The 27,350-nt window shown below is 38.9% G+C and overlaps 1 protein-coding gene across 3 annotated transcripts in view; it reads left to right on the forward strand.

Moving 5' to 3' along the window:
* MID1 (midline 1) overlaps positions 1-27,350 on the forward strand; it is a 152,945-nt gene that overhangs the window by 108,708 nt on the left and 16,887 nt on the right. For all 3 annotated transcript variants that reach the window (XM_074907293.1, XM_074907302.1, XM_074907311.1), the window contains 3 exons: positions 11,420-11,527; positions 14,586-14,734; positions 19,010-19,137. In XM_074907293.1, the coding sequence (XP_074763394.1) occupies positions 11,420-11,527; positions 14,586-14,734; positions 19,010-19,137 (385 nt within the window). The remainder of the gene's footprint in view (positions 1-11,419; positions 11,528-14,585; positions 14,735-19,009; positions 19,138-27,350) is intronic.

Raw genomic sequence — 27,350 nt, forward strand, 5'->3', positions numbered from 1 at the left:
CTTCCCATCAGGCAATTGTAACTTCATCAATAGCAAAGGTCAAATCCCAATCTCTCTGTGTTTTAAAAGTAATGTTTATTCCCTTCTGAAAGAGAGTTATTTTCACTTTTCATTCCCATGAGCAGCAGGGAGTGGTCAGGGATGTTCATTATCTGGAAGCTGGATGCCTTGCAGTCACCAGGGAGGGAGGATCTGCGGCTGCCTTTCATCACAGCAACAGAGGCAAAAATCTTGCCTATTTTTAGATGGAGTTTATCAATTTGTGATGGGATTTATCCTGATCTTAGACGACTCAAGAAGTCCATTTCCAGTCTTGCATTCCTGTGGGTGGTTCAGCAGGAAAACTTCTGTGAATAAATCAAGCCAAATTTGTAGTCTTTACTGCTTTAAGTACAGCAGAGATATTATTAAGCATTTTATAATAATAATAATTTTAATATCTGAATGTCTGATTTCATACTTAATGTGAAAGTATAGTCTGTGCTAATACTTAGTTTATGGTAACACTAATTTAAAAAATTCTATTTTCTCGAAGGGAACCACACCCAGAGAAGTGAATACTTGAGACTATAACATTTCTTTCTGTCCCAAATCTTTTTGTTTCATTAGGAGTACCCTGATACACTAATTTTACTCATTTTTCAGACACATCCCTGACATGTTTTTTGTTTTACACTCATTTTTACATCTTTCCACTCTGCTGCTGTAATCCCGTCTTTCATTTCTTGGTTTTGCAGAAAACCCAAAGGCTGTTAATCAGGAAAGTTTTGTTTTCCTTCCCTGGAGATGATGGCAGGTGTACAACCCCCTGTGTTTGGCCAGGCTGCTTTATGCGGAGCATCCCCTGGCTTGGGGGCACTTGCTGTGTTGGCCCTGGTGAGACAGCTCTGCTCCTCACTCTGGGGAAGGCAGCTGTGCCTGCCTCCCCAGGGACAGCAGGCTTGACTGCATAAAATAGTGAACTGATTCGTCAGATAAAATATAGTTTTCTCCACAAACTGAGAAAATGAAATAGAAAAGGCCGCTAATCTGAAATATGTTCATTTGTAGTCCTAGTTTAAAGAACTCATGCATCTCGTAGTATCTGTAGAAGCCTTTTTAGAAAGCATCAAAAATTGCCCTGGAGGATTTTATCTTCAAATTCTGTGGACATTCACCCAACGAGAGAGCCCTCTAGCATGTGGTTAAATCAGCATGTGGCTCTTAAAAGTCTGTAAAAATGCCCATGTGCCTCAGGAGAGCAGCTTAGTTCTGGAGATACTATAAGGGGAACATGTTTGAGGGCAAAGGAAGTAATGTAAATACTTATACTTTGGCATAATTTAACGGTCTAGGTACAAACCGTCTACCTCAGCTGAGAGAGAAGAGGCTCTAACTGTATCCAGTCCCACTGAGTGAAACAAGGCTGCAGTAATTCACTTGTAACAAATGTGCTATGCAAATTGCTTATGTGTATATCCGAAAATTCCTGTAGAAGCCTTGGACAAATGTTCCAAAAAATACTGTTGTAAAATTGGGGTTGATGGGCCTAGGGTAAGGCAATACAGGTTAATCCCTGTGTGACGGCATCCCTGTGGCCATACCAGCCAGTGCCAGATCTCTCTTCCCCCCACCATGCTCTGGGGGGGTGTCAGCATGGCAGTGCCCCTGGCTGGCCTTGGGCACAGCTCCCCTACCTGCGCCACTAATGTGCCACAGCACAGTCACCCTCCCCTGCATGCCTGCCGCCTGCAAGGCGATGGGGGCCACAGCCTGCTCTTCTGGCCTGTGCCTTTTCCAACTGTATGCAGCTCCGGATTTAGCCACTTCTCCATTGAATCAGGGAAGGATTTAATGCTGTAAGCACTTAGGTTCTCCCCTTGGTTTTAGTGTCACAGGTTTCTCTGCCTGACAAAGTGCTATGTCACAGCAAATTTTCTTCTTTGTCATAGTTTCCAAGGCACATTGCTTCTATGAATGTATGAGGCTGCTGCAAACATCTTTCAGATGATGACATTTATTGGCATAAAACACAAATTTAAGTATGAGCCTCTTCTACCCGTTGCTTTTTTCTAAGCAATTTGGGGTTTGTCTCTGGAGTTTTTTCTCATCTCTTCTAGGAAATATATGATTAAACGTCTGTTATGTAGTCAATACCATGAAGCTTCTCTCATCTCTTAGGCAGAAACATAATCTGAACTCAGCTGGAGGAAAAATTGGAGCAATTATCTAGGGGGGAGGGGAAAGGAAATAGGTTTTGCTTGTAGACAGCTTTATAACATCTGTATCCCAGTCCTTCTGTTTGTTTTGTTTTGTTTTCAATTCACTAAACGTCATAGGAAGCAAATTCTGGACACTGCTGCAAAATCTGTATAAAGAAGGGAAGACATTTTTCTCTAACTGTGTAACCCTCAAACTGCTGCATCCTTTCCTTTCTGTTTGTAATGGAAATACTCCGTTTCTAGCTCACTTCTAAAGGTCTGCTGCAGGCTAAATCTCAGCACAAAGATCCCAGTCAAAAATTGTTTTTATGTGTGTCAAAGGGTGTTTTTTATAGCCAAGTTATATAATCACCTGGAAAAAGAGTAGTATATTGAAAGACCCTTTATTTCACTGGCACAGATACTGAACACACACATATGAGACACATTTTAAATCAGTGTAACAACAGTAGTGCAAAAGTGATAAGGAGAAATTGACAGCACCTGGAAAGTCGTGGTGTTGCCTTTTTGTGTATGTGTGTGATCAAAAAGATATGAGCCAAATGGGAAAATTACAAATAATGAAAATTTGAGTTTCGGCTAAGACTTCAGCTACAAGACAGCTTCTTCAAACTTTGTGACAAAATGTCTCCATCAGTTTTTATATAAGATACATATGGCATTTCTGTTACTTGAGGGACAGCAAAATCAAACCTCATCTATCAGTGTCATTCACTGAGGACACTTAAACAATAAAGAGACTTTGTCTGTGACAGTAAAAACTGAGTATTCTGTTTTCACTAAGTTTCATGGTACTCACTCCATGAGATTTGGGGCAATTTCAGTCAAAGCCCAAGTAAATTGAGAAGTTCTCATTAGGAAAATTTAGGTGGAAGTCCTATATGTAAATCCTGGTATCTGAACTGCAGCAAATGGCCGTTGTAGTCATACAAGGGTGACCACTAGTAGTTTGGAATAAGGCATCTACTTTGCTGAGGTTTTTTCAGATAGTAGCCAAGGGGCAATGGATTAAATAAATGATTACCATCACTGTGAAATCTGTGGGGCAGATAATTTGCAAACTAGTTCCACTGAAAGTTACTTTTTCCTCTGCCCCGGTATTTTCCATTTTTGTGAAGATACTTGTTCAGCAGCTACTTTCATTTGCTATGTTTAAGTGCTAGAACTATCCAACATTTTTTGATTTGTGAAATAGACAGGAAAATATGACTTGAAGGAAATCAGGCATTCTTGCTCTCAATAAGAGACTGATTAGCAAACTTTATGATGTGCATAAAACCCTAAGGAGGAGTTTACAGCATTTTTTTCCTAAGACAGTTTCTAATGAGAGAGGGTACAAGAGATACTTATCTCTATTAACATTATTTAGATTAAATATGTGGCATGATCTACATTTGATTTCTAATTACTTCAGTTCTACATTTAATTCCACTCTCAAAAAAGTTGATTTCATGCAATGAAAAACTCACGTAAGCTTTAGCCAGAGTCTTAATTTTATATAGCATTAGAGAAAAGAGAAACTTCAGAAATAAAACCTGACAAAACATGCTTCATGGCATATGCAATATGGAATATTCAGTCAAGGATGTCCTAAATTGCATGCCCAGTAAGCCTTAGCCTAATAATCAAATATTATTTGCTTAAAGAATTATTTAATTGCTTTCACAAATTGCTGATTAAATTACAAATTAAATGTATAATTGGTCCCATCTAGAGAGAGAACTACAGCATTTTATGTACAGATTAGGCATGTGCTGGAATATGTTACTGCATCTACAACTGTTTTGTAACTTCTGGAAACTGGAGACATAATTACGGTAACACATCACAAGGATATTGTATATAAACTAACAGCAGTGCTTTCCACTGCCTGTTAAGGCAGCCAGTTCCCATTCACTCCATCTCTCCCTCTGTCTCATATCCATGCATGTGTATGTGTTCACATTCTTGTTAGACTGATATTCCTACAAAACTGTCCTTAGATTAGAAAATGGGGTTTAGTTCACTGTTAATCACTGATTAATAATGATTTATAATATTAATATAACTGATTAATAATGTGGCAGGTAATATTTTGTGCCTGCCGTCAGAGAATACAACTGTCAGTCTAAATGTTACTTTCTGGAATCCTCTGTCTTTGAGACACTTACCATTATGGGAACAAAATGCTCCTGAGTTCCTCCTTTTTCTGCCTAACATAAATAACTAAACAGCAATTAGAGCTGCAAGGAGACCAAAGGCACTGGTCCTCTAGTAAGTATGTTAAATACTAGGCTGAAGACCTCAGATCCTGGATGAGAGTTTTAAGTACTGAACTGTTGGTTACAAGGGCACTAGCTTCACCTTCATCAAAGGATGGGCAGTTCTTTGAACTTCAGTGATTATTTAATTGGTTTTGGTTTTCTACTCTAAATGAAAGACACCAAGTGGAATATTTTGCTCAACATGAAACAAAGGCTTAATGTCAGCAGGAAAAACAAAATAGAAATCGTAAATAAGTAAATATTGTTCAATTCAAAATATGTTTTCAATATTTAGGTTCAAAGAAAGGACTCACATAATAAAAATAATGACTGGTATTAAATGATTAATGTGACACTTTTATTGCATCTTAAAAAATATCCCTCTTATGGCTTAGTTTCACAAATAGCTTAATCTGATCTTAAAACTCATTGACTCCAAAGGTCTCCCCACCTCTGCTTCTGCCCTGCCTATTGTGTTTGTCTACCTGCTTCCCATGTGTTTGTGCAACAGGAACATCAGACAGGTGAGCTCATCCCAGCCATTTCCCCAGGTGGCTGCCCCAGCTTCTGCGGATGGAGGAAAAATAGGGAATACCTTTTTTCTTTTTGGCAGTATGATCCCATGCAGTTTAACCCACTTGTGAAACTGTAGTTTGTCTCTCAGTAAATGTCTTTTCTCCAGTGCGCTTTCTTATCCTGAGAAATGTCAGCTATAGTTCCAACATGATGCTGCATTTTGTGTTTCGTAAAAACAATACTTGGTTCATTGAAGCAAGTCTAGTCGGTGGGCTTTACAGCTGTCAGCAAAAACATCTCTGGAGTAGCTCATTATGAGAACTTTCCAGATCATTTGAGATTTTTTTAAATGTTTTTAATGGAATTCTTATAAAAACAATTTGTTTGTTTTCCATGAAACTTCTGGTTTTGTTTTGTGATTAGGTTGTAAATGTCACTAGAGGACTGCTAGGCATCTTGCTGGTTAGTTTCTCAACAATGTGTTTCAAAGCACAGTGGGACAAAAAAATGTTAAAATAATATTTGAATTAGTAACATGAGTATTTCAAACTTCTCAAAAGGTTTACTTTTAGTCAAGATTGGTGCAGATAGTCTTATCAGCCTGACACAAAGTGGTTTAGCTATCCTGGCCTAATCGATTCTTCATTCACAAAATTCCTAGGTAGCCAGAGTAAGTTGCCGTATTTTTGCACTGACCTTTGTTTAACCTGCTCTGAGACTGCCTCTAAACACAGGTCTGCTGGTTAGAGATAGATGTGGAATGCAAACAAAAACAAAGCCTCTGGCACACTTGAAATGAGAGATGACCATTCCTTTTTCTCTTGCACCAATTCAGAATAAAGGGGTTGTAGATGATCCATTCAGATGGTAAGCTGATTAATAGCACATATTTCCAAAGGCATGGTTTGTCATAATAGATAAAATCAGTTTTATGCTTAGACTAGGTGAAGTCTGAAAAAGCATTATTCCCAGAGTTCCTTTTGCTCTACAGAAGACTAAATTGAATAACCCGTAATACCAAACAGGAATATGAAATGGAAGAAATTTGAATCCATGACTCTCATTCAGTCTAGCCATCCATAAAAAGAAAGGGAAGAAATGTTTTCATAAATACACATTAATAATTATCCTTTGTATTTCCATTAAATAAATAAATGAAATGTGGATGATGTTAAAATATGGCTTTAACATATTGTGTCTCTTTGAAGAAAAGGTATTCTCTTTACAACATGGAGTAATTAAAAAATAAATAAACCTCTTTCTTTAGGCGAGTATAATACTTTAATTCATCTAGAGACTCTAATCCAAGAAAATGTGTTCCACATCTACATGACAATGAAGAAAGTTTCCCTAGAGTAAACAAGTACTGGCCATTACATGTCATCATTTTTGAATTTTTTTTTGTTAATTACTGGGTTTGGTATAAGAAGGAATTCAGGCTTAAAACCTAGAGAGAAATATGTGGCAAAGATGTTACGGTTGTTAAGTGGTATCACTTAACTTGCAATTTGCTTTTCTGATGTTTTTATTTATTTGTGAGTATATAGTAATTCTATAACCATCAACTCAAACCCATAAAGAAAAGCTGATACCTTTTCTGTACCTGTATGGCCACAACTGCAAAAAAAAATTTTTTGAGTCATTAAGACCATTTTTTAAATAGAGAAGCTCAAACTCAAAGTCATACCTCACTTCCCAAAGATCTGACTCTTTCTACAACCTACTTTCTTACATTTTGCATAATCAGTGGAGGACTAGTGAATTAAAATTACTCTGGTTTTGATTAATTTATTCCAGATAGCGTAGTCTTTAAAAAGCAGGCCACCTCTAATTTATGGTGTCTTATTTTGCTTGTCATTCAGAGATTATTTACCAAAAAGATACACATGCATTTCCACTTGCAGGCAAAATTGCCTCACCCTTAAGGAATCTCAGAGGGAGCATTTTGCTTCTGCAAGGAAATTTCTGATGAGACACTAAAAAATCCTTTGACTCCAGTATGTTAGTTGAGGAAGTTTTCATGGGTATGAATCTAGCCCTCTAACACTCTGCCTTTGAATTAACCATAGAAGCTCCCCTGTAACCTTGAACCTCTAGCCATGTTAGTTCTGTGATTTCCCAAACATCTGCTGGGGACTTTGAAACCACCACATTCATTTTCTTATGACCTAAGCTGCAATTTAACACAAGTCTCTGAAGATGAAAGCCAAGGAACGCTCTGCAGAGAGCAGAACACTTTCCAAAGCAGTTCTCTGCTTGTGGAGGTGGGAGCAGCTGGCCTGCTCTCCCCTTTGGGTTAGGAGGGCTTGTTGTTTCCAGCTCCCTGTCAGACATCTGAGGAACCCCCATTTTTCTTTTTTTTTTCTACACCCAGTCCCTGAGGCAAAGGGCAGCAGTCTGTATCCATCTATCTGGAAAACCTGGAAAGAACCCCGAAATATTTTTGTTTTCAGTAAACTCTGTTTGAGGTCTTCAGAAATTACAGAAATAAGAATAAATTCCCCACAAAAGCAGAAGGACTATAATCAGTTCTTGGTTCCTTCTTCATAGTAGAAAATGTCAGCATTTTTGCTAAATTGTAACAAGGCCTCCTACTCAGTTTTAGAACTGTTTTGTGGCATGGAAGAGCAGTTTATAAAAATCATACCAACAAAACACAAAGCTTTAGGTTCCAAGTAGTTCTGGACATGGATTTTAAAGAAATTTGTTGATGGCAAAATTAACTGTCAGTGAAATTTTCTACAGAAAGTTGTCCCCAAGTCCAGCATAAACTGTCAGGCAATAGATATCTCAGATTAAGGAGTCAACATTCATCTGGGATGGAGGAAACCCAGATTTAAGTCTGCTCTCTGCATGATTCAGAGCCTCCCACAACCAAAGCGAGCAGTGCAGTCTCCAGACTTTTCTAATGCAGTTCTCAGTCTCTTTTAATGAACTCCTTGGAAAGATGGCTTGTTTTTAATGCGGAAAAAAGTAGAATGTAAAACCTCAAATATTTTCACCAGACAGAACTTGCATTCCTTGGCCAGCCCCAACTGAAAGTTATTGTCAAGGTTGCTATTCATCAAAAGACTCAATAAGAAGGCAGAACCTTATTCTGCTATTTCTGTAGCACCTGTACAGCTGAGCTCTGCTCCAGGCCTGTGGCATTTCGGTCTGACATGTGACTCTTCAGAAACATGCAAGTAAATAATATTCAGTGGTAATCTCACAAATACTCCCTTTAGGGCCACAGCTAATATGGTGCACTTAAAGTTAAGCATGTGCTCGATTATAAAGTTATTACTTTATGATCAGAGGCCTTGTAGGCTGAACATTTGATTAAGGGGTACTTCAACTTGAGAAAAGCCCCCAGATTATTTTTTTTTTTTTTTCATACAAAGCTCAGACATATCAAATAATTTTGGAATATTCTTTTCACTTTTAATGAGCTTGTGAAAGCTATAAAGTTGGAAATGTCTTCAGATGAAGTTTATAAAAGAGTATACTTTTCACGTTTCAAAGAAAAAGAGAAGTCTGCAGTCAGTGTGTAAGAAATCCAAAGGTTTTTTCCAAGCATTTTGTTTCTCTTAGTCTAGAGGTTTTTAAGTTAAGATTTAATTAATACATTATTATTCAAACCAACTAGAGCATTAAATGAAACAATGTTGACTTAACCTTCTTGTAACTATGTTTCATGACAGTTACCCCAAAGATTAATTAGATGTGCTCAACAAAATGAATTCATGATGTAAGTGGTGATAGAAGTAACACATTGAGTGGAAGCTACTCAAAAATCCTGTGAAGTGTTACTGTAATTAAGTGCCAAAATCAGCTCTGGCATGAGCAGACCTCAGTATCAACACAGAAGGAGTTGCGTCCATGTGCAGTGGATGTGATCATTGCCTCTGACTGAGCCCATTTGGGATTCCCCACTCTTTGGTGGAATTTTAGTCCACTTGTGAAACTGAGGTCAGGGCTGGGGAAACTGGTGCCTTGGACAGCTCATTGGAAACAGCTCTACAGAGTTTCATGCCAAAATGTGGTGCATGATGGGAGAGTGTGATGCAGCCAGGGTGGTGGGATGATGAAAAGGGAGGGAATAGGAGGGACGGTGTTGATTGACTAGTTCTTCTGGGCTCCCTGAGCAGTCAGTGAAGAGACACTGGTGCTGCCAGAGGCTTTGGGTGAGCTGCTCCATGGTTTGTCTCTCCTTATGGCACATGGTGGGACGCCAGACACAACCAACAGCTAATGTAAGAAGATAAATGATAAATAGGTACCTAAAACTGCTGGGTAGAAGTACTTTCTACATTTTCACCTACTATGTGCAGATCTCCCCAGCACTTTTAATACCATCTGACCCCTTCCAGAAACAAATATATTTTCTTTTCATAATCCTGAAATCTTAATCAGTAATTAAGCCTGTAAAATATTCAATCAAACTTTAATTTTATGAAAGTTTGAGAAGGATAATCCAAAATGTTAATGAAAGCAAGACTTTGTAAACAAGTCCCCTCTTTGCCTGGAGGACACAATGTATTTCACATCACAAGGTTATTTGTAAAATTGGCCCTGGTCCAAATTTAGATATATAAGCATTTGTTTAATCTTAATGAGCTCCACAATGTGCTTACAGGTAAATGCGTGTTTAAACACATTGTTGGAAGAAAAAAAAAGAAGGCTGAGGCAGATCAAGGGGCTCATCACGCTGAAAAATAACCAAGGGGTGAAATGTAGTTACTTGTTACCTGGAACTGTTCCCACTAGCTCTTACTAGCCCAATGGAAAAGGTGGCATGGCTCTATGAGCAATTGGCCAGGGCTGAAGGCTGCTTTATGCTCTTACAAAGTGTGCATGGAAACACAGTTCTGAAATCACTCATTTAACTTTTTCTTTATTCTAGATATGATTAGAACTTTTTGCCTTTTTCTCTTGACTCTTTACACATACATGTAAGCTATACACACTACAGCTAGTGGGGAAGTACATTTTTCTTGTCGTACAGAATGTTGACTTTTCACTGAAAAAATCAGTCTCCTCCAGAAACAAAACATTTTCAGCTGAGAATCAAAACTTTTCTAGTTTAAGTTTTCTTATTTTTTGACACAAGTCAATATTTTCTATAGAAGCTAATATTCTTTGTGAGGGGTTTTTTTGCATTAAAAATAGTTTCACCGGCCATATATTTATACTGTAGAAAACTACATGAGCACAGCTATTATATCTGTCTGAGTCATTGCTGAGGCAAAGTGGTAATAATACAGTTAATACACAGGACTTGGAAACGTCCCTTGGATCTTTGGTATCTTGGATCTTTCAGGAACCACTGTGTGGACACTGAAAATAGTAAACAATATTTTCCTATGTTAAATTCAGCAAATTAAACATTAGGAATCATTATGAAGGTAATCAAGATGAATTAGAGAACATATCATGCCACTGTATGACTCTGTAGTTTGTTTACACTTGAGTACTTAGTACAGTTCTGTTCCCCATATCAAGAAGGAGATGATAAATCTGGCAAAGTTTCAGAGAAGAAAAACAAAGGATGATTGAAGGTATGGTACAGCTTTCATACAAGTAAAACTGAATCACTTAAGACTCTTCAATGTAGGAAAGATGTCCTGCTAGAGGACAAACCAGTTATCTATAAAAGCACAAGCAGCACAGAGATTGTGGATGTATATCAGTAGTTCACTGTCCTTTCCAGTAAAAGAACTTGAGATCATTAAATGCAGCTGGAAGGAAACAGGTTCAGATCCCTCTAAAGGAGGCAGTTGTTCACTTGACTGTGAGTTAAGCTGTGGTGCTGTAAGATAGTGGGGATACTCAAAGTTTGCAGGGGTTGAAGAAGAGACTAAATAAATCCACAAGAGAGAACTCTTCGGAGGATTGGTAATGATGTAGAAATTATGTCTGGTTCAAGAAGACACTGAGCTGCAAACGGCTGGAGGATGAGAAAATACTCATGGGAATCTTCATACATGTCAGGACTTCATCCTAAAATGCTTTGCTAGCAGATGCTGGCATTAGCAGCAGTGAGAGACAGGATACTGCACTAGATGGACTGTGTCTGATCCAGTACTTATGCTCTCACATGCATTAGTATTCACTGCAGTCGTATATACAGCTTGAAACTGTGATGTGTTAAGCATTTCCTGAAAAGCCTTCACTTCTCACTGATGTCTGCTATAACTGACATCACTCAGTACTCACACCACCAGGCTTCTCTCACATGAGTTGGAAATATCTGATGAGTATCTATTATTTGTGAGTCTTACCTCCTACAAACAAGACATTCAGACTCATTTCAGTATTTCACAAAATCAGAGAAAAGAGAATAACACATAGATTATATATAGAAAGGAATAAATAAATGTCAAACACAACATTTTAGAAATTACAATTTTTGAATTAGAAAATGGAAAAGGAAAATGTCAAAAAACGTTTTGCTAATCATAATGGTTTGCTTTGTAGGTAAATGCATCCCGCCAAGAAAGCAAGCTGATGGAAGAATGTGACCAGCTCATTGAAATAATCCAGCAAAGACGACAAATAATTGGAACCAAAATCAAGGAAGGGAAGGTAAAAACTTTTCTTCTTTAGATCACAAGTAGGTCAACACTGTTTCCTTATGCTTACAGCTTTTTGATATCAGGTACTATTAATGCAAATTTGTAAAAATCCTGATATAGTTGTGGGCTACTGCTACTATAATATAAAGAGGAATGAAATATACCAATATTAGTACGCTAGACCTCAACAGTTTGGCATTTCTCTTACTACAAGTGATTATGATTTTTAAGCATAAACACAGAAATGATGTTGCCATCAGTAAATTATAATAAAACAATGATTAATTAATGATTCCTTCACTCTGTTATATGTCTGACAGCGTTTCCCCGAAAGTTTTCACTTTCACAAAGTGCCACAACATTTGGTATCATGGTTGGCAATTATCTACATGAATATTTTAGTGTAGGTACTTTAATTATGTATTAAAATACTATCACAGAAAGAATTTGTTTCATTGTCATTCTCAAGAATAGGAAGTCTAACTTATTTACAAAAAAATATTCAAAAACGTAGGAAATGAATTGAAGTGCATTTGTAATAACTGAGGTACGATGTTTATTAGCGACAAACACATTGAGCAGGAAAAATTGCTGATATTCAGGTGTCAATGCATTTTGCTAGCTGCCTGTTAACTCAGAAACACATTAGAGTTGAATTAATGTCCTTGTTTTCTAGGAACATGGTGTTTACTCTTTAACTGCTAAACTAAGTAAGTCAAATATAAACTCTTCTTGTGTGGGAAAAACTCAGGAAAAGAATAAAGTCAAGAGCAGGTTAAATGGTTCATGGGCTTGTCAAGATATTTCAATTAACTTGAAATAAAAAGCCTGTAGGCAAGGTTTGACTTAAACATGTTTGAAACCGCAGGTCCTGTACATTCTGTGACAGAACCTGAATTTCCTCATGATGTTAACAAAATATAATTCCCTTAAGATGGACAAGATGGCCTTCTGCATTATTGTTTCAGCACTATTTCTCTATGGAGTGAGACCAGCTATGCTTCCAGTGAAGTAGAAAACTTTCCATTCATTTGGATTTGCGCTATATACATGAGTTGCTTTTAAAAAATCTATTGCTTGCAAAGATGTATTCTAACATCCAATAGAGCATGAAAGTTTTATAATGCAATTGACTCCAAATTTATTTGAGTATAGCTGATATCAGAATCTATCCCCATTTTTTTTCTATACTTTGTTCAACCAAAAGTGGATCTGGAATGGTTTGCCCCAAATGTTGTATATGTTGAAAGATGTTCAAGAGACCCATGTGAAAAGCCACAGAAAAATTCTGCCAAAGGTAGCTTCTTTTAAGAGGGCCTGTGCCTAAAAGTCTTTCTGGAAGGTAGGGCACAGCAAGTTTGTCTATAGGACTATAGTTAGGGCTACAGAGCAGAAAACACTGGGATATAAAATTCTAGCTATGTCTGCAAGGCTGCAGTTTCAGACACATGCACAATGTGGTGCAGCTCCATCCTTTTTCTAACCTATCACTGAAACCTATAAAATTCCACAGAGCATGTAACTGGGAAAAAACCCTTAACTATCAAATAGATAATTTTAGTGCAGACATCATTCCTGCCACTGGGGGGGTGGGGTGGGGAGTGGGTGAGACAAGACTCTCCTTTTAAAGTTTATGATCACTTGCCTTCTTCAAGAAGATATAAAATAGAATCAAGAAAACAAACACCTAGTTCATATGTAGACCTCACAAATTGTGGCATGCCTTCTGATTGCTAAGTAACATTTATTTCAGTTGTTTGTTTTGTTAATAAGTAAATAAAGAGTTGAGGTACTTAATATTTCAATTATGTGATTCTGTGAATTTTTCCCCGGTTAGACTGGTGTAGACCAAATTGTAATCTCTGCAAATGCACAGTTAGAGTAAACATTATGGCATTAATTCATCCTAGAAGCTGATCAGATCATCAATATTATCAAAATCTTTATGCGTTCCTAGCATTTTTCTCCCTTTATTGTTTCTATCTTTAGAAAAAGTACTAGTGTTACAGGACACTAATCATTTGGTCAGTATTTCCTTTTTGAAATTTTTCCAAAAGGTTTATTTTCCTACTGGTTTCTGTTGCTGGGTAGGTGCACTGAGATACCCTTCTCTTTCCTTAGGATGCAATTTTATCTGAAATTCAACTCAGCAGCTTCATAGCTTGTGCCCTGGTTGCTGAGATTTAGAATGTTATCTTGATTATAAATTTGGATATTTCTGCCAATCCACTTGGTTGTTAGTTTCCTCATTTTGCATGAGAATGGGTCTTAATGCCTTTATAAACTCCAGAATTGTTTAATTTCCTTCCTATTTCTAACTTCTGTTCAAACTGTGAACCCGATGTGATAACAATGGGAAGGACTTCCAGACCTTTCAGGATCTAGTTTTGTTAGCCAACATTGTCTTTAAATGGAGGATTGACTGTGCCCCTCCCTAACCTTTGAGCTAGTGCTTACAGTCACATCTACTGTGTTTATCTCCAACACATATTTACAGTAGTAATAATCAGCTCTCCAGCACTACTGTGCTTTTGTCCAGTTAAAAATATCTAAGAAGAAAACACCCTGTTTGACTAAAAGCACGTAATGAAAAGGGCAGGCATGTATTCGTAGTAGACTGAGCTTCTGTCAAGTTTTATTTTCAAATTATTTTTATGAAACTCGCCTCAGTAATAGAAAAAAGTAGTTAATCTCTAAACCGTCTTTAATACAGATCTCATCACTTCAGGGAAACTGTTATCTAAACAGCTCTTAGTTATCATGTAAGCAGAAAGTACCAGGAAATGATGTTTCTTCTCTTGGAAAATAGGCCAGCTGTGCTTGTTTTGGCTCTCCCCTGTTGTTTTCCACGTGGAAAATACTGAAGCAGAAAGGCTGTGCCTGTCCTCTTATTAAAATGTTATGTGGCTAGATGGGGCTCACCATCAAGCTAGTGTGAAAGAAGCTCTTGTCAACGAAGCCATTCATTTTAACTCCCCCTTTGCATTCCAGCTTTGCGTCAAAAGTGCAAATGCAGTCATGATTTGTGACCTTAGAGATGTGACTACTTTCTTATGTTTCCACTCAAGGTGGTGAGGTTGAGAAAACTGGCCCAGCAGATTGCGAACTGCAAACAGTGCATTGAGCGCTCAACATCCCTCATCTCACAGGCTGAACAGTCACTGAAGGAGAACGATCATGCTCGCTTCCTGCAAACTGCTAAAAATATCACTGAAAGGTAAAGAAGACATTCCTTTTGCAGAAACTCAACTTCAGGCAAATGGGTTGTCATAGTTGCCATAATGTCTTGTCCCACAAGGGGTGTCAAAGTGGGGAGGGTTAATCGACACATTTCCCCAAAGCACTACTTTGTGCTGTACCAGAATGGGAAGGACCCTACTGTAATGCTAAACCAAAACATCCCTTTGGAAAGAAGAGCAGTTGAAAAGGGGTGCAAAATAAGAGTTATAACAGTAATAGCACGCACAAATGAAGGAGGTACCATGGATGCCAAACAGATATCTGGTGTTAAACATGCTAAAAAAAGTTTTCTGGAGGCTTAATTCCTACTCCTTAAAAAAATCTAATATTAAGAAAGAAATCAGGTGACAAGTACATTCATTGGAAGAAATTTGGAATGATCTTAATGGATTCATATTCTTCACAAAATAGCAAGCAGCAAGATAATGAAATGTATAACAATTCAACAGCCTGGGTGTCTAGAAGTTATGACAACTGCTGTGTTGGGTCCCTGGGTGCAGAGAACTTCTACTGTTTGTAGGATCCTAGCTGTTTTCAGCATGCCAGATATATCAAGGACCCAAAGACAAGGGAGCAGTCTTTCTAGGAAATTGTGCTGTAAGAAAAATTGGTCTGGTTTTCAGTGTAACATCCTGAATGCTGAAACTTTCCCACAATTTCTGTGATGAAAAAATGTTCTGTTGGAATTATCAGCTGTTTAACCATCAGTCAGAGAAACACAAGAAGGAGAATGTATCTGGACAATGAAGAAGAAAACTATTCAAAACTATACTCATTTATTGAGCTATATATTTAGCTCTGGGTTCACATCGTATCTTCACATTGTCCGGCCAATTTTCACCTAATCCAAAGCATGAAATTCCTTGCTCTTCTTATTTATTTTTTAAAGTCTGTCACTTACTCTGGAGTGCTGAACGCATATTCTCTGAATATCAGGCTTCATTAAAGCTATTTAATTATTAATACATAAGCCAGAAACACTTGTTACAGGCTCAGAGAATTGAAAATCTGTTGAGCAAGGCAAGGCAAGGTAATGAGTTACATTTGATCTGTCAGCCTCAGACCCTGGTTTGTATTCTGTCACCAAGATACAGTGGCACTTCTTTTCCAAGCTGAAGCTGATATTAAAACCACACATGAGTGTCATGAGAAAAAAAAAAAAAACCAAACAAACCCTGGATTGAGAGCAGCCCTGTGGAGAAGGACTTGAGGGTATTAGTGGATGGAAAACTGACTATGAGCCAGCAATGTGCACTCGCAGACCAGAAAGCCAACTGTGTCCTGGGCTGCATCAAGAGAATTGTGACTGGCAGGTCGAGGGAGGTGATTCTCCTCCTCTACTCCACTCTCCTGGGACCTCACCTGGAGTACTGTGTCCAGCTCTGGGTTCTCCAGCATAAGAAGGACATGGACCTGCTTGAGCGAGTCCAGAGGAGGGCCATGAAGATGAGCGAGGGACTGGAGCACCTCCCTTATGAGGACAGGCTGGAGAGTTGGGGTTGTTCAGCCTGGAGAAGGCTCCAGAGAGACCTTACAGCGGCTTTCCAGTACTTAAAGGGTGCCTAAAGAAAGCTGGAGAGGGACTCTTTATCAGGGAATGTAGTGATAGGACAAGTAATGATTTTAAACTGAAAGAGGGTAGATTTAGATTAGGTATAAGAACGAAATTATATACTGTGAGGGTGGTGAGGCACTGGAACAGGTTGTCCACAGAGGTTGTGGCTGCCCCCTCCCTGGCAGTGTTCCAGGCCAGGTTGGACGGGGCTTTGAGCAACCTGGTCTGGTGGAAGGTGTCCCTGCCCATGGCAGGGGGGTTGGAACTAAATGATCTTTAAGGTCTCTTGCAACCCAAACCATTCTAAGATTCTATGAAAAGCTGAAGGTCTGGCCTTTTTTCAGTATTCATTGGAACAAGCAGTAGGGCAGAAACCTGTGAAGACACAAAGCTTTTTAACTGACTACCAGAGAAAATTCAGCGAAGTTCCATTTTCACCTTGTAAACATGAACAGTTGCATCATAAATACAGTTACAGAAGAGATACTCAGAGAGTAGAAATGAGACCAGCTGACATATGTGCCCAATCAAATCTAATTCTTGGCTGTCACAGATTGCTGTCTGTAATGAGATGGTTGTGAACGCCCTTAAAATCAGAGAATCATTTCAAGCAGTGAACTGAGGGGAAAAAAACACCAAGTGTTTGCAGACAAATTGGAAGTGGAAAAAGAGACTAAATTTGATTAATAAATTATTCCACACAAGTAAATCTCTTAGTTCTCATGTGATGAGCAATATTTTGTTTGCTTCTAAACTGCTCATGTAACAGTCTCACCAGGGTCCTGAGCTCCAGCAGCTAAAACAGTCTCCTGAAATTATGCTCATTGCATTTCTTCATGCACATATTTCAAAGTAATTGCAAAATAATATTCTCTGTTGTAAGCACAACAGGTAACTATGTATAGCAAACACATTATGCACACTACAGTGATTTAGGTCATGCAGTATTTATAGTGAGTGAAATGCATTTATCCTGGAGAAACCCTTTCCAACCAAGTACAGTATCAGATAGAGCAGACAGAATTACAAGAGGAAATTCGGTCCTCTGAACCTAATATGATGACATGGTGTCTGAAACTATGAACTATTGAGCTCACTGAAAACTGACTTTAAATACTTATTCACAATGCACCCTTTACATAGTCCCAGACAACAGTCCAAAAGGGCCTGGTGATACGGTCTTCACAATAAATGCATACTTTATGGAGGTATTCAGAGGAGCTCTTAGATACCTGCTTGCTGGTTTATTAGCAAGGGATTTGTTAATTTTGTAGAGGTGTGTATCACTCTGAGTTTGCCCTAACACAGGCCCTACAAGAAATGCATGTCTTTTTTTCCTACCAGATGAAAAACATGTTAGTGGAACTGCAGATGAACTACTGGGAGTGGGAGAGGTGGAGGAGAAAAAAAAGAAGTGAACGAGTTCAAGGAATTTTTCCAAGTACATGGGGCAAAAGGCACTTCAATTATCCTCTCTAAAAAGAACCCATCTGTACTAGGATCTACTTTCTACAACTACAAAAGAAACAGCACTGAAAACTGTATAGCAATAATTATTCACTAGGAAGCCTCCTCAGCTCAGTTTTTGAAAACTGTGCTGAAGACAATGAGATGGGCAGCTCAGTTTTTTACTTTCCTAATGGGATTTTCCTAAAATACTATGCAAGAAATATATGAAACTAAAGTTCTTAGTAAGCATTTGGCCTGGAGCCATTTGAGATCTGTCTACAGAGACATACTCCAATTTGGGAAACTGTTAATTGAAGCAGTCAAAATATTTTGATCTGACATGCCATGAATGACAGATAACTGACATACATTGTGTGCATCGTTGTGTGTTTACCTCCAAACTGAAAGAATTAACAAATTTCTGTTGTATAACACAAGGTTTAACAATCTCTTTGCTTAAATGGACCAAACTTTCTATAAACATATCCAGTGTCCAGCTCTCCAACAACATATATTTTGAGGTACCAGGCTGAAAAATCCATCATGATGGCAGTTTTCTTGGGAAAGCTTATGTTCTATGTTATTGAGGCTGGACAGACAAAAAGTAGATGTAGCTCCTGAAATGAGGTAGGCAAGGAAACTTCAGATTTGGAGGAAATGTCAATATGCACACATGCTTTGCAGGGAAAAGCCTTTCAAAATAAACTGTGCTGACATCTATTTGTTTTATCTCCCCCCCTGTGCTTTTTGAAGTTAACAGCAGTGTGTTGTGCTGAACAGTTGAGGAGGTGTGGGGATCTGCACCAAGCCCTTAGGACAGCAGTGCCAAGGAATGCCTGGGGCAAAAAACTGATTGGGAAGACAAGGGTTGGGAGAGATGCAGCATCTGTCAGGATTGCTTAAAATAGATAAATATGGTGCTATTGCCACTTTGGTTCAGTGGGTGACTAGAAGGAACAATTCAAAGTATATTGTTGCTTAACTAATATTTTGTTAAAAACTTCTCTGACACTGCATGTTAATTAATTAAATTAATTAATTTAATGCATGTAATAGATTTTTACTGGAGACTTTAGTCACAAAAATAAGTGTGACAAGAGAAGCTCCTAACTTATACCATATAGATAAAATACATGTAAAAGTTTTGTCGAGCTTTTTGAGAAGTGACAACAACAATAATATTCAGATCCTACCTTGATGTGAAAGTTATTGTGTCTTGCATGCTAAAAGACTTTCTATTCATTATAGGGTTTCCATGGCAACTGCATCCTCCCAGGTTCTAATTCCTGAAATTAATCTCAACGATACTTTCGATACCTTCGCACTTGATTTTACCAGGGAGAAGAAATTGTTGGAATGCCTTGATTATCTTACAGGTAATTTTTTTCTCAAGGTGCTACTATTATAATTCCCTCATAAAATAGTAGTGATAGGATTTTCGTCATTCCTCTCTGTGGTCAGTTAACTTTGGCTGACTGCCAGGTGCCCACCAAGCTGCTCTTTTACTGTACCTCCTCAGGAGACGGGGGGAGAAAATAAGATTAAAAGCTCATGAGTTGAGATAAGGACAGGGAGATCACTCAACAGGCAAAACAGACTCAACTTGGGGAAGATTAAAGTAATTTATCGACAGTTAATTGTAAGAGTAAGATACTGAAGAATAAAAGCAATATTAAAAACGCTTTCCCCCGACCCCATTCTTCTTCTCGGTCTCAACTTCACTCCCGGCTCTTCTACCTCCTCCTTACACTCTTCCTCATGCTCCACCTCCCTCCTCCTCATGCTCCTCTCCTGCTCCAGCATGGGCTTCCTCTCATGAGATGCAGTTCTTCATGAACTGCTCCAGCATGGGTCCTTCCCACAGGCTGCAGTTCTCCAAGAATGCTCCGGTGTGGGTTCTTTCCACAGGGTGCAATCCTTCAGGAATGGGCTGTTCCATTGTGGGTCCCCTGTGGGCCATGATTCCTGCCAGAAAACTTGCTCCTACATAGGTTCCTCTCTACAGGCTTGATCTTCCTTCAGGGCATATTCACCTGCTCTGGTGTAGGTCCTCCACAGGCTGAAGTGTGAGTATCTACCCCACTGCAGTCCTCCATGGGCTGCAGGGCGACAACCTATGTCACCATGGTCTTCTCCACAGACTGCAGGGGAATCTCTGCTCTGGTGCTTGGAGCACCTCCTCCCCTTCCTTCTTCACAGATCTTGGTGTCTGCAGGACTGTTTCTCTCACATTTTCTCACTCTGCCCTCTCTCAGATTCTGCACAGCCTTTTTTTACCCTTTCTTAAATATGTTATCACAGAGGCCTTACCAGCATCAGTGATGGACTCAGTTTTGGGCAGCATCAGTTTTGTGTTAGAACTGGCTGTGTCTGACATGGGGTCAGCTCCTGGTCTTTTCTCACAGAAGTCACCCATACAGCCCAGTTGCTACTAAAACCTTGCCACATAAACCCAATACACTCTCCCTCTTAATCCTGAGTATATTACCCCCCACCAACCCCAGTATATCCCAGAAAGCATTAGGTGCTAAAGAACACAACTGGGATGCATTTCCTACCTCCTTTCCTTGCATTCCTCCCCACCAGGGTGTGGGCAGGTGGGAGTGAGAAATGGTTAAAAGCCACTGCATGAGAGTGAAATGTAAGAACAGCTGGAGCTTAGCCTGGAGCAGCCAGAGGAGGGAGACAAAATCCCATTTCCCAGGGGATGGATGCTCTATGTGTTTCCCTCTCCCTTGGGGCTGCCTTCTTCGGGCAGATTGCAGCCTGGTGGATTTCCCATGAGCAACCAGAAACTGTTCAAGCAATCAACATCAAGAGCTCAGCAGTGAAAGATGTTTTCTCATGCTGGGGACACTGTGTATTTCCCTCATCACAGAACTGGAGAACCTCACTGTGCCTGGGACTAGAGAGCACAGAGTGTGCCCTGTGCCAGGACACGGGGTGGGTTCTCCACAGAGCAAAGCCCCAGCTTGCTTAGCTGAGATCTTTGGCCTGAAGAAGCCCGCAGGATTAGACCCTTACTGAAGGCCTGAGTAATGTGCAATCTCAGAGTATATAATGACTCACAAAGAGAAACAAATTACTGTAATTTAGGGTGTTTTGATTTCAATGCCAGAATTAGAACAATTCATTCCAGTTGAATTGAAAACAGAAGAGACATGGGGTAGCTTTTCATTTTTCAGGGTCTTTAAGCATCTGCTGTTAACAGGGAGAATTTGCAATGAAAGGCACAAAGCACTGTTAGAAAAGCACTTGAAAACACTTCCTGAGCCATTCTCTTAGCCCAGTTTGCAGGAGATATAAGCATGTTATTTCATAAGAATGTGAGAACGCAGAGTGTCCTCATTGCCAACCAGTGGATCTTTTCCATGCAGAAGGCTAGCTTCTGGCTTTTCTTCAGAGGAAAGGCTGAGGGAATTGAGGTTGTTCAGCCTCAGAAGAGAAGTCTCCGAGGAGACCTTATTGTGGCTTTTCAACACTTAAATGGGGCTTATAACAAAGATGGGGACAGACTTTTTAGTAGGGCCTGTTGCAATAGGACAAGGGGTAATGGTTTTAAACTAAAGGACAGTAGGTTCAGACTAGGTGTAAGGAAGAAATTTTTTACAATGAGTGTAGTGAAACACTGGAACAGGTTTCCCAGAGAGGTGATAGATGCCTCATCCCTGGAAACATTCAAGGCCAGATTAGTCTGGGCTCTGAGCAACCTGATCTAGTTGAAGATATTCCTGCTTATTGCAGGGGGAGTTGGACTAGATGACCTTTAAAAATCCTTTCCAACCCAAACTATTCTGTGATTCTATGAATAAGTGAACAGATTCATACTGGGAAGAGCAAGACTGTCTGCATGCACTGGGCAGCACCACTCTTGCCTTATAGAGCTGCGGAGTTCTTGCCGTATGTGAAAGAAAGATTTTATTTGCAAGAAATTTCTGTATCGCTGTGTGACTGATGAATACAATCAGTGTTTAATATATACTTGAGTAAATAATGCACAATAATAATATGGTGAGAGTCATTTGAACTTTTTATACAGTACCAGTGAAATGCTACAGCATCTGCCTCTCCCCAAAGTCTACCGGAATTTCACCACTGTATTGAGTATTCACCCCAGAATTATAAAAAGCCAAGGAAATGAAAGGAAGGATTTAAAAAAAGCCAGACTCATTTGCCCTAACCTAGGAATCTACCTGTGAAATAATCAGCATCAGCTTCCTTTATAGTCGAAGAAGAGGAATAACCACCTCGTTTTAAGGCACGTATATGAGGTCAGTTGACTCCATTCTGTAGGTGCCTATTTCTCGCAGTTGGCTACAAGCAGAGGTTAGAGAGACTCATTCAAATACAGATAAGTGTGGTTTAGATCTTTAAAGTCATACAAGGTGAATTCTATCTAGCAGTCTGTACCTGTACCTTCCAGGTCTTCTTCCTTTTGTATATCATATGTCAGTATTACCAGCATAATTGCTGTACACTGCAGAAAATGAAGGCTGTACCTGCACCAAAATGAAAGTTGGTTTTGCTACAAAGATACTTTCCATGGTCCATCATGCTGGCTATGTCATTTACACCGTTCCTTCTTTGCCTTCTTCCTACCTCATCCACAGTCTTGAAAAAATTGCTTACAATGCAGTCTAAGGGAACTTGCAAATGTATCGAGCAGTTTAACTGCTTTTTCCTAATCTACTATTTTTATCCTTGCCATTGATACCCAGTGAAGAACAGTTTTAGCTGGCTCTGTCTTTGTACTATTTTTGTTCACATTAATAAATTGCGTATGGTTGCAGTGGCAAAATCCAAAACACGTCCAAATTATCTGAGCATAAAATACAACTTATGCAGACAGTTAAAATACATTTATGTAAATATATGTATATATGTAATGTATCTGTGTATATGTATAGTCCCAAGAGTCAAATGTACCTAATTATTCCTTATTGTTCAGAAACTCTGGAGGAAGAATTATTTTATTTTACCCCTTTCAGGTTGGTGCATGGAATCTTCATAGATATTAAACTGTGACAGAGTGAATTGCGCTTTACTTTTATCATATTTCACAGTTAACGTAAAGTGAGGACCATTTGTAAGTCCTAGTGATACATCTATATTGTGAATAAAGTGAAGAAGCTTGTCTTATATCTATCACATGTACTGCTTTTGAACAAAATGTCAAAACCTGAATTCCAGCTTCATTCTCTCTGCTGTCAGTTGCCTTCAAAGCAATTGACCTTGATTGTCTTCTGGAGATTTTCTTCTCCTTTAGTTCTTCATAGTTGTCAGATCTTCTTCATCCTTCATCTTCTCAACCCCAGTTTTCTATGTGGCACATTGAAGTTTGCATCTTTCTTTCTTCCTAGTCTATTTCGTTCCCAAATAGAAATTTAACTAATTTGTTCGTACCATTTACGCAACTGTCAGTTCAAAGCTTCTGCTATCCAAATGGAAATCTCTGATATCTCTCTGAAAGTTGCCAGCCAGACATTGAGATGTCAAGCTTAGTGTATTAAAACAATGCCCTTAATCTTCCTCTGATTGTTCTCAACCTTGATGTCTTTTGAAAGCTTTCTTATCTTGCCAGTTGCTCGAGCTCTTCATCTGGAACCCATCTTTTTCTAAATATGTATCTAGCTACATCCAGGCAATGCACGTGACTTGCAACTCTCTGCACAATATTACTGACATAAGGAATCTTTATCCACTGTGAATCAAAAATACTTGTTATGTGTCTTAATGCTTTGAAGCCAATTGCAGGAACATCTATTCTATGACCTTGAAATTTGCCCTGCTTCAGAAATCCCATCTGAAACAATGATAAGTTTTCGTCATCCATCACTTCAGCTGACTGCACAAAGACATGCATATTGCCGAGCATATGCCAGCAGTTTTTTCACACAAAACCAACTTCATTCTGGAAACCCTTCACAACCTGTCTTTCCTCTTAACTCTTTCAGTATTAAAAGATCAAAACCCACCTCCAGCCAGCTCAGTCTCATATTTTGGATGTAATCTCTTCTCATTCTGTTGTTTTTGAGCAGTTCTGGTCTACCCAAAGACTATGTCTAGATGGTTGTATGACTGAGTTCTTGATGCCAACTCACGCATGACATGTTACTAACACATCAGATTTGCACCCACATCTGATATAACTGTGTCTTTCAAATTTTTGCATGCTGGTTCAGTCCAGTGTCATGATACACCATGGAGCCAGTAATGAACAGCTGAGAGAGGTTCAGAGAAGCTTCTTCAAATCCCTCATGTTCATACCAGCAATAAGAGTATTCCTCGCATCATTAAATCAAGGAGATGGCTTAGATATTCCTTTTTTACTCAGTATCAAAATCAGTAAAGAACCCTTACAAAGTTAGTCACCCCATGACAGCAGGGAAGTGGAGACCGAGCAACCAAAAGGAAGTTGAGGTGGTTTTAGTCAATCTCTGTGACCTTGTGCTCAGAAGACTTAGATATAGTCTCAGCGATCACCCAGGAGCCACTGCATTCATGGTGGGATTAACCAATGAGAGGTGGCAGTTTCCTTAAACTGCCTCTCAAGTGTATGGACCATGTGAGTGCTTTCAGACTGCTTCGGAGCAAAAGCCATGCAGATGACACTGACAAGGAGGTGAGTTAGACTAACCTGGATGAAAGGGAATAAGTATTCTCACAAGGCCAGTTATTTCTGGGAGCAAATTTAAGAAACTGCTTTTCTAATATTCTCTACTGCCTTTCAGGCACTTCAGATGTGGTTCCTGACTTGTTAAGTATGTCTGCCCAGTTTTGAGTTGAAGTCATACAAATGAATTAAAACAGCCTTCAGCAATTATTTTCTCACTTGTCAGAGAGTGTTGATTCATGAATACAGGTGGATGAAAGTCAGAGTGACTGAAACAGTTACCACTCCCAGATATTTGCCCCTGGGTCCTCTATGGAGATTGCCACCCCAAGACCAAGGAGAGCCACAGATGTTAGGAAGCAATTCCTTAAACCACTATAGCTTTCATTGTGCCTTGCTAAATCTGCTGTCACTGATTCCAGGTTCCCTCACTGCTCAAGGCTGTAAATCTGGGGTTTTCAAGAGCTGCTTCACATTTTTTTCAGCTCTCCCTGACACTGGGTAGCAGTTTGTATACAGGAGGCTGCCAATAACTGAGAGTATTAGCTGCATCGCTTGTCAAACTTCAATCTTGTTTGGTTGTGAGCCAGTGTTCTCTCCTCACCCCGAAACAGACTGGAAAGGCTCATGGGCACTTCTCCACTGGGAAACAGGACTGAAGGGTGGATATGAAGCTTTATGTCTTGCACTGCTGGGCTGCAAGCATGCTGGGCTTCCACTTCTAGGCAGTGGTGGGACACACCTAGTGCAGCTTTGAGATCACTCTGGAGTCTCTGTAGAGCTTTCCCTGTGGCACCTGAGCTCTGTAGCATTACTAGTAAATTTGATAAGCAAATCACACACTATCAAATGTAATAATGAAGATAACTCATTAAGGTCAATCTCTTTAATTGCATTATGGACTTATACTCTCCAAAGGAGTATGTGCTGTGTAGTGATGAATTTGGCAGTCAGACTTACACATTATTTTCAAAGTCATAACAAAGAACCTGCATGTAGACTTCACCGCCTATCTGCAGGAGAAGCAGATATATTTTGTTTTATTCTGAGTGGTTATGAAATAAGTGTTGCTGAGGAACTGAGTTTCATGCAGTATAGTCTCAAGTGGATGCCAGTTAATCACAAACGCAAGGGAAAAGATGTCCTGCTTAGGTCAAAACTCTTTTTTCTGTCATTCTCATTACATGAAGGCCCGTAAATCTCCAGCCATAAGGCCAGCCAGGTGTGCATATCAAAAGAGAACTTAGGCTGTCATTTTCAAAGGAGTTGAAGACTGCTATGCTATTGAAATGCAGTTTACAGTTCATTCAACCTTCAGTAATTCTTGCTTTTCATAAATTAATATTTATTATCCATGTTGTAATAACAAGTACCTTTCTCAAGTAAAAGGTTTTACTCTGTTAGGTGCAGGAGATGGCTGAAGAAGACTTTAGTTGAATACACACACACAAAAAATGGATCAACTTGTAATTAATTTTTTTTCAAGTTTTTCTTTTTTTGCTTTTGAAGGACAGGCAAAATACAAAGATGAAGCCTCAGCTAGGGGGAAGAAAAAATCTCCAGCAATTGTTCTGCTGGATATATTTTTGAAACATAGCTCATAGGACCAATGTAGTACTGTATAGTCCTCACAACAGTTAGTTGGCCTCAGTTAGTACACAACCTCTAAACTGCAGTACTAATCTTTCCAAGAATTTACAGGGTTTTTTTCTTCTCCTTTTGTTTATATTTCCCTCCTGGATGACTGTTCTTATTTTAGTTCAATTCTCTCTATGATTCCCCATCTATCCCAGTGATTCCTCTGCTGAGTTAACAAAAAAAGGCATTGATAAGCTTCCATGCTACAATATTCAGAGCATCACAAATCATGGTCATATCATGAAACACATTTGAATGTTTTCTTACGCCTCTTGCTTCAAAATGTGTCTGCACTTTGATCCTTGGGCACATACATCAGTAAACCAGGTACATGAACTATAAAAATTATTAATGGGAAGTAAAATAGATGTTTCATAAAAGTAAAGGTGGAATTCCCTCAGAGGGACTTTTTTGAGGCCATTATTCGTAGCTAACAGAAGTTAAAAGACCTGACAGCAAAAATGTCATTCAGAGTTGCCTTCCTTTTCCTTTAATGCAGGCATATTTTGGTTGTTTCAGCCTGAGTGTCCTTCTTCCTCACTCTGTGACAGCTGGGAGGAACACTATTAAGCACAAGGATTTTTTTTTTCAGGATGGTAGCATGAAGGGAAGATGATTAGGAATGAAGCTCCCACTGAGACAAGCATGCAGGAAGGCCCACCAGTCTTTCAAAGAAAGATTAATTTGTTTCTTGTTTGGGTTTGTAAAGAATGTAAACAAAGAAAATTTAGGCCTAAGAATTTTGTTTCAAGTTTCACTTCTTCAAATAGGTCTTCAAAACAAACCTTTGTGTTAATATGAGAATATATAGCTTGCTACACAGAGATCTTGCTTGTTGATGAAAAAAAAAAAAGAGGGACAACTTTTAATCAAAATGTTTAGATTGTTTTCTAGAATTATTTAATTAGCAATGACATTGAAGATTAGGCTGTAATAGTCATGCAGTCATGATGTTATGATAAGAACTCTTTATGTAAGACTGAAGAAAAGTTAAATTATATGCATCTGTATTAGAAAGGATAGCTAGCAAGTAAACAAACATTAACTTGGAGAGAGTAGATTGAGCATGAAAGCATGTTTGGAAGCTTCCCCAAAATTACATTTTTTTAAATACCACTTATGCCAGTCTCTGGTAAGATAGGCTAGGCAAATACTACTTTCAAGTCAACAGTGAAGAGTGTTGACTCTCCCTCTTGATATATGCATCAATGAAACTTTGATAATTTTTCTCTGATCGTCAGAACAGTCCTAAAAAAAGCAGCATGTCAACTGTGCCCATTTAATCACAGTTTAATGTGACCACCGACGCATCACTTGTGCTAGGGCAACTGAAATTAA

This window comes from Athene noctua, chromosome 1, assembly GCF_965140245.1.
Source record: "Athene noctua chromosome 1, bAthNoc1.hap1.1, whole genome shotgun sequence".
NCBI classification, from domain to species: Eukaryota; Metazoa; Chordata; class Aves; order Strigiformes; family Strigidae; genus Athene; species Athene noctua.